The 8,176-nt window shown below is 53.1% G+C and overlaps 1 protein-coding gene across 1 annotated transcript; it reads left to right on the top strand.

The window, feature by feature from the left end:
* Nucleotides 1-656: 656 nt before the first annotated feature.
* On the top strand, nt 657-3,909 carry EAH_00056300 (zinc finger (CCCH type) protein, putative; the record flags this gene model as incomplete). The annotated part of the gene is made up of 2 exons (XM_013393811.1): nt 657-1,216; nt 1,485-3,909. 2 exons carry the CDS (start codon nt 657-659, stop codon nt 3,907-3,909), a joined length of 2,985 nt encoding a protein of 994 aa, XP_013249265.1.
* Between the last annotated feature and the right edge of the window lie 4,267 nt (nt 3,910-8,176).

The following is an 8,176-nucleotide window of genomic DNA, read 5'->3' on the forward strand; positions in this document are numbered from 1 at the left end:
ATATATGTAGATATATACATATATATATATATATATATAACAATGTATATGTAGTATGCATATATATATATATATATATATAAATGCAATGCACATATTTAATAGTATGCAGATATAAGTATATTTGTATATTTTATATAATATATATATATATATATGTCTTATGTAATAGATATATGTTATATATATATATATTTGTATGATCTAATAATAATATATGTACATATATATTATATATATATATGCATATTATATTGTATGTATGCATATTATGTTTTATATATTTTGTGTAAGCACGTATACATTCACATATATCTATTGTGTAATAGATGCATATATATATAAATAAATATATATATATATAAATATAAATATATATATATATATATATACTTATATATTGCAGAAGTTATATTATATTTCTTTTTTGTATGCGTACACCTATATCTACTATATATCATATATATATATATATATTTGTATATATTATACTATAATATGTATTATATTATATTATATATTATTATATTACATTATATTATATTATAATTATATTATAATACCATTACTAATGTTACTATTACTACTGCTGCTTCTGCTTCTGCTTCTGCTGCTGCTGCTGCTGCTGCTGCTGTTGCTGTTGCATGCAGACGAAGATGTGCCCGTATTTGCAGCGAGGTTTATCTTGCGGTCGGGGGCTGCGCTGCCTCTTTGCTCATGATAAGAAAGACTTGCGGCCTCTGCCGGACTTAAGACAGACGAAACTTTGTCCTGAAAAGAAGTTAAAAGGAAGCTGCAGCGACCCCTCTTGTTCTTATGCGCATGCAATTGAAGAACTTAAACATACACTACCGCTTTATAAAACGTCAGCCCTTTTCTATCATATGCATCTGCATGCAAATGCTGCTACTCATATCCATCACCCTCCTGCTGCTGCTGCTGCTGCTGAAACTGCTGCTCAGATGGTTGCTGCTGCTAATCAGATCGCTCCTGCTGTTGTTGTTGCTGCTGCTGCTGAAACTGCTGCTGCTGCTGCTGGGACCGCTGCTGTTGCTGCTGAGAATGCTGCTGCTGCTGAGAAGGCTGCTGCTGCTGAGAAGGCTGCTGACAAGGCTGCTGCTGCTGCTGCTGAGACGCCTGCTGCTGCTGTTGCTTTGTGTTGTTGCCTTGCTGCTGCTGAGAAGGCTGCTGCTGCAACGAGGACCGACGGAAGAGGGTGCTGCTGCTGCTGATGGCGATGCTGCTGCTGCTGTTGCTGGTGATGCTGCAGCTGATGCTGCTGCTTCCGATGCACTTCCTGCTGCTGCTGCAAATGTTGTTATTAGTGCTGCTGCTGCTGTTTTATACTTCTGCTGCTTTATCCTGTTGCTGCTACTGCTGCTGCTTTATCGTTTCGCTGCTTTATCCTGTTGCTGCTGCTGCTGCCGCTTCATGCTTCTTCTGCATCTGCCGCTGCTGCTGCTGCTGCTGCTGCTGTGCTGCAGCAACTTGTGTCATGGCTACAAGAAGGGGCGTTGCACTGCAGGCGAAGGCTGCAGGCATGCGCACGGAATAGAGGAGCTGCGGCAGCACAGAAACTTTAGAAGGAAGAAGCGGGGACCAGCAGAAGCTGCTGCTGCTGCTGCTGCTGCTGCTGCTCCTGCTGCTGCTGCTACGAATGCTGCTGCAAATGCAGCAGCGGTTGCCGGGAACGGCTCAACAGCAGCGACAACAGAGTCCTGCAGTGCGGCGGTAGCAGCACGCCCGCAGTTTGCTGCTGCGGCTGCTGCTGCTGCTGCTGCTGCTGCTGCTGCTGCTGGGCGGGGAGAGGCTCTTCGTTTGGGGAATGATAAGAATTCAAATTCATCTGCAGCAGCAAACTGCACCTTTTTCTATGCTGCGAGTAGGGGTCCTGCTGCAGCAGCTGCTGCGGAGCAGCGCCTGCCGCAGCAGCAGCAGCAACAGCAGCACGAGCAGCAGCAGCAGCAGCAGCAGCAGCAGCAGGGTTTACTCGAGGTGCCTGAGTATGGGGAGAGCGTCGAGCTGCTGAGGCGGCTGTCGCTGCCATACGCCTCTCTGTCTCTGCTGCCTCCGAAGCAACTGTCTCTCTCAAAGCCAGCAGCAGCAGCAGCAGCAGCAGATGTTTTCTCTAACTCAGTAGCAACACGCATGCAGCAGCAGCAGCAGCAGCAGCAGCAGCCAGCAATCCCCTTAGGGGGCCTCAAAACAATCCGACAGAAGCCAGCCCCGCAAAAGGCGCAGAGTGCGCAGTTGCAGCAGCAGCTGCAGCAACAGCTGCAGCAGCAGATGCAGCAGCAGCTGCAGCAGCAAATGCAGCAGCAAATGCAGCAGCAGCTGCAGCAACGCCTGCAGCAACAGATGCAGCACCAGCAAGCCGCCGAATGGGCAGGTGATGCCTTCAGGGCATACGCCCTGCAGCAGCAACAACAGCAGCAACAGCAGCAGCAACTGCAGCAGCAATTGCAATGCCAACTGCAGCAACAGCTGCAGCTTCAGCAGCAGCAGCAGCTCCTGCAGCAGCCGTTGCAGCAACACAGGCAGCAGCAGGAGGAAGACGAGGAGCAGCAGCAGCACGATCAGCACTTAGTAAACTGGACCAGCGACCTGTTGAAGGCACTGGAGCTTAAGGAAGTGCAGCAGCAGCAGCAGCAGGTGCAGGTGCAGCAGCAGCAGCAGCAGGTGCAGCAGCAGCAGCAGCAGCAACGGCAGCCGCAGCTGCCGAACTTGGAGGAGCTTTTTAAAAGCCAGGTGGCGCTGCAGCATTTGCTGCAGCTTTTCCTCTTGCAGCGCGAAGTATCCACGCCTACGGCAAGCCCCACAGCAGCTGGCAGCAGCAGCAGCAGCAGCAGTAGCAGCAGCAACAGCAGCAACAGCAGCAACAGCAGCAACAGCAGCAACAGCAGCAATAGCAGCAACAGCAGCAACAGCAGCAATAGCAGCAACTGCAGCAACAACAGTAGCACGGTCTGCAGCAGCAACAAGGCTTGCAGCAGCAGCAGCGACTGCCAAGCCGTATTTCCCCCCGTCTTCTCCCCTAAAGCCGCAGCAGCAAATCCACACTCGTCTCTGCTTCTTGCCCTGCAGCAGCAGCAGCAGCAGCAGCAGCAGGGGTCGGAGATGTTTTGCCTAAAGGGGGGGTCTGTTGAAGCGGTCATCGACAAGTGTTTGCCTCCACTTCCGTTATCTCCTTTGCTGCTGCCTGCTTCCGAACCTCAGCAGCAGCAGCAGCAGCAGCAGCAGCAGCAGCAGCTGCAGCTGCAGCAGCAGCAAAGCAAATGTCCCCTGGACAGTTTGCGCCTGCAGCTTCCAGACGCCCCGCAGCAAAATCTGTGGGGGAATTCAAATGTAGCGGCCTTTGACAATGCCTTACAGCTGCAGCAGCAGCAGCAGCAGCAGCTGCAGCAGCTGCAGCAGCAAGATCCTCTGCAGCGGGTACAGCAAATACTCAGCCTGCCGCAGCACGAGCTGCAGCACCGAGAACTGCCGCTGCATCAACTGCAGCTGCAGCAGCAGCAACAACAGCAGCAGCAGCAGCAGCAGGTCATTGCACCTGCAGCAGGACACACGAAGGAAGCACCGCAGCAGCCGAAGCAGCAACAGCAGCAGCAGCTGCAGCAGGGAACATCAGATAATCTTGCTCCTAGCCATTCATTTGAGAACAGTGCAGCTGCTGCTGCAGCAGCAGCGGCTGCTGCTGCTGCAGTTGCTGCTCCGATAGAGCATCAGCAGCAGCAACTACTATTGCGGGGCGCAGCAGCAGCCCCTTTTGAGCAGCTTCAGCAGCAGCAGCAGCAGCAGCAGCAACAGCAGCAGCAGCAGCAGCAGCAGCAAGTGCTGCACATAGCTTCGCCTCGGTCGCAGCAGTCGTGCTCCTCTCCTTCTTCCCCGCCGCAGCAGCTGCTGCTGTAGATTCTGCTGTCTCCTTTGATTGAAGCCTTTGTTGGGGAGACGCCAGATGCCTGTCTCTCTGCTGCTGCTGCTGTTACTGCTGCTGCGGGACCTGCGCAGCCACTGCACCAAACCCAGCAGCAGCAGCAGCAGCAGCGCCAGCAGCAGCGCCAGCAGCGCAGCGGCAGCACCGCGACGCGCAGCAGCAGCAAGCGCAGCAGCTCCGCTTGCAGGGGCAGCACCCACACTGGGAAACTGCTGCAACAGCAGCAGCAGCAGCAGCAGAAGAGTCTGCTGATGCAGCAGTGCTGGTATGTGACAATAATAGCAGGGTTAGCTTTTGCTGTTGCGTATCCAGCAGCAGCAGGAGTTGCTGCAGCAACAGTAGCAGCTCCAGCAGCAGCAGGGATCTGCTGCAGCAGCAGCAAACCTCGGCAGGTGCTGCTGCCTCCTTTGCTGTTCTTGTGTATTGTTAGTCTCCTTTGGGAAGGAGACACAGCTACTGACCCCTCTGTCTTGCGCAGCAGCAGCAGCAGCATCAGCTGCAGCAGCAGCGGCAGCAGCAGCAGCAGGGGCCGTTCGCGGTGTCTGCTGCATGCCCCCTCTTTGTTTGGGGCTTTGATGAGGTTGTTATTTTGATTTTGTTATTAGAAACAAAAAACAAAGAAGCAGCAGCAGCAGGCATCTGCTGCTGCTGCTGCTGCTGCAGCCAAGCAGCAGGGAGAGAGACTGCCCTCCCCGTCTCCGGCAAAGACACACGAGACCGCAGCAACTGCAGGAGCAACTGCAGCAGCAGCAGCAGCAGCAGCAGCAGCAGCAGGTGCTGCTGGTGATTGGGGTCTCCTTCTCACCTGCACCGTTTGTATTGTGTATGCTTGCAGCGCACGAATTTCCGTTTGTTGCTGTGGCTGCAGCAGCAGCAGCAGCTGCAGCAGCAGCTGCAGCAGCAGCTGCAGCAGCAACAGTTGCAGCAGCAGCCGCAGCAGCTGCAGCAGCTGCTGCTGCTGCAGCAAATTTATTTGCATTTCGGTCTGACGTTAGAGCCCGCAAGGCTTACGTACAGATTCTGCTGTCTCTTTCTAGTGTCTCTCCATGCAGCTCTTATGCTGCAGCAGCAGCAGCAGCAGCAGCAGTAACAACAACAGCAGCAACATACACCTGTCAACATGTTTAAAAGGCACAGCAGCAGCAGCAGCAGCTGAAGTGCTTGCTGCTGCTGTGCTTGCTGCTGCTGCTGATGTTACAGCAGCAGCAGCAGGAGTTGCTGGTGTTCTCTTTGTTGCTGCAGCTGCTACCCAGCCAGCGCAGCAGCTGCTGCTGCAGCTGCTACCCAGCCAGCGCAGCAGCTGCTGCTGCACCTGCTGCTGCAGCTGCTGCAACAGCAGCAGCAAAAGAAGCAGCAAACAACATCGAAGGTGGAGACAGGTTTTGCTTCTGTCTCCTTTTCTTAGTATTTTACTTCGTTCAAACCGTCTTTTCTATTTGTTTGTTTAGGGCTTAGGGTTTAGGGTTTAGGGTTTAGGGTTTGCTTCCTTCTCTCCATCAGTTAGCTGCAACCACACGCTCCTGCTGCTGTTGCTGCTGCTGCTGCTGTTGCTGCTGCTGTCCCTGTTGCTGCTGCTGCTGCTGCTGCACTCGGCCCAGCAGCAAGAAGAGGCGCAGTGAATTTCGACGGCCTTCTCCTTCTGCCTGAAGACACACAACACAAATTCTGCTGCTGCTGCTGCTGCTGCTGCTGCTGTTCAAAAGGTTGTTGCCAATGCGGCTGTCTAAAAAAATAGCTGCTGCTGCTGCTGCTGCTGCTGCTGCTGTTGCTGCTGCTCGTAAGACTGCTGCTGATCTGATTGGGCTGATACGGGGCGCTAAGGACAACAGCAGCAACACAAGCAACAGCATGAACAGCAGCAGCAACACATTCAGCAACAGCAGCACAAACAGCAGCAGGAGCACGATCAGCAGCAGCAGCACGAGCAACAGCGGGACGAGCAGCAGCAACAGCGGGACGAGCAGCAGCAGCAGCAGGACGAGCAGCAGCAGCAATTACCTCTAATCCAGAGAAGAAGCACTTGCTTACAACTCTGTCTCCTTCAGCAGCAGATTGTCTCCTCGCTACCTCCGCAACAGAAATGCAGCGGTTTGCTGCATTCATTTCTGCTGCTAGACAAACTACACCCTCCTGTAGCAGCAGCAGCAGCAGCAGCAGCGACTTTAGAGCAGCAGCTACAGCTACATACGTGTACAGGCGCTGGTGAGGCAGCAGCAGCAGCATCACTTAGTGCTGGTGCTGCTGCTGCTTCTTGAATCTCTAAAGCTGCAGATGATGGATGGCTGTTGCTGCTGTTGCTGCTGCTGCACAGGCAGAAGAAGTCTCAACACAAGCAGCGGCAGAAGCAACAATAGCAGCAGCAGCAACAGCAGCAGCAGCAGCAGCAGCAGCAGTAGCAGCAGGCTGTCTTACTTGTCTCAGGGCGTTGATTGCTTTTTCTGCTGCTTTCCTCATGCGACCCCCAGAGCCTCTACGCACCCAAACATGAGGACACGCCAACGACTGCAGCAGTGCTTCCGCAGATCTGCTGCTGCTGCTGCTGCTGCTGCTGCTGCTGCCGTCGTCATTGCTGCTGCTGCTGCTGCTGCTGCTGTTGTTGTTACGGGTGCAGCCGGGGTTAGCTGAAGGAGGATCTCCTCCGGATGTATGGCCGTCTAAATCCATTACTGCTGCTGCTGCTGTTGCAGCTGCTGCTGCAGCAGCAGCAGCAGCAGCAGCAAGCTGAGCAGCTACAAGAGGCGCTTGTGGTGCTGCTTCTTTGTCTTCTTTTGCAGTTTGTTTGAGGTGGAGAGAAGTTAATGAATAAGAAGAGTAAATAAATAAAGAAGTTTTGTTTAGTTAAGTAAATAAAGGCGAAGAATAAACACAAAAAGTTAGCATTAAGCTGCTGCTCTGCTGCTGCATGCATCCATATATATACGCAACCGCCAGCAGCAGCCCCGCGGTGTGCACTGATAGAAATTAATAAATTAAAATATTTGTATTATTTAAACGCATTAAAAGAACGGTATTGACGCAGCAGCAAGCGCAGGAGCAGCAACTGCAGCAGCAACTACTGCAGCAGCAACTGCAGCAGCACGCCGTGCAATGGCTGCTGCTGCTGCTGCTGCTGCACACACCGCATGCAACAGAGCTGTTTTCTGCTGATGCGCCTCCCGAGGTAACAGAGGAGTCTGGAATGGCTCAACCCCCAGCAGCAGCAGCAGCAGCAGCAGCAGCAGCAGCAGCAGCAACAGCAGCAGCAACAGCAGCAGCAGCAGCAACAGCAGCAACAGCAGCAACGCTGGCTGCAGGGACCCTACGGGGCTCCTACGGGGGCCCCCTTCCCTGGGTGTGGGGTTGGGATGATGGAGACTTTGAGGGCTTGAACAGCATCTAAACGCTAAACCCTAAACCCTAAACCCTACTCGCCAAACCCTAAACCCTAAACCCTAAACCCTAAACCCTTGCAGCTGCTCTAGAAGGACTTGTTGATGGTTTTTGTGGAGCGTTGGGGGGCGCCTGTAAAGGGGCGGGGCCGTCCAGCAGCAACCCGACAGCAGCTGCTGCTGCCGCTGCTGCTGCTGTTGCTGCTGCTGCTGCTGCTGCTGCATGCAGAGACCAGTTGTCTCTCGCTTGCTTCTGAGAAGGGGAAGAGGGGCTTTAAGAGAGACGGTTGGTATATTAAAAAGCGAAGAGAGACACACAAGGGTCCTCCTCGTGCTGCTGGAGCCTTGCTGCTGCGCTGCAGTCGTCTGCAGCAGCAGCAGCAGCAGCAGCAGCAGCAGCAACAGCAGCAGCAGCAACGGAAAGTGCTGCTGCAGGAACATCGTTTGGGGGGTTCGAAAGAGACAAAATATGCAGCCTTCATTCGCTTAGGGGTTCCGCAGACCTTTGCTGTAAGTGCTGCTACATCAGGAGCAGCAGCAACAGCAGCAGCAGCAACAGCAGCTGGTTGGAAAGGCAGCAGCATGAGTTCTCCTGCTGCAGCACGAAGAAAATCAGCAGCAGCAACAGCAGCAGCAACAGCAGCAGCAGCAAAAGGTTGTTTGTCGCCTTTGCTTTTAAGAAGATCAGGAGACAGGCGTAGGTCTCATTTGTCTCTTTCTCTGCTTGCTGCCAGCAGCAACCTTGCCTCAGCAGCAGCAGCAGCAGCAGCAGCAGCAGCAAAAGCAGCAAAAGCAGCAGCAGCAGCTCCCGATAGCAAGAACAAGACCCAGAAGCCCCCTTCTGCTGCAGCAAAAAGCAAAGACGCCTCCAACG

Source organism: Eimeria acervulina, genomic scaffold (assembly GCF_000499425.1).
Source record: "Eimeria acervulina Houghton genomic scaffold, Eah_scaff1151, whole genome shotgun sequence".
NCBI classification, from domain to species: Eukaryota; Apicomplexa; class Conoidasida; order Eucoccidiorida; family Eimeriidae; genus Eimeria; species Eimeria acervulina.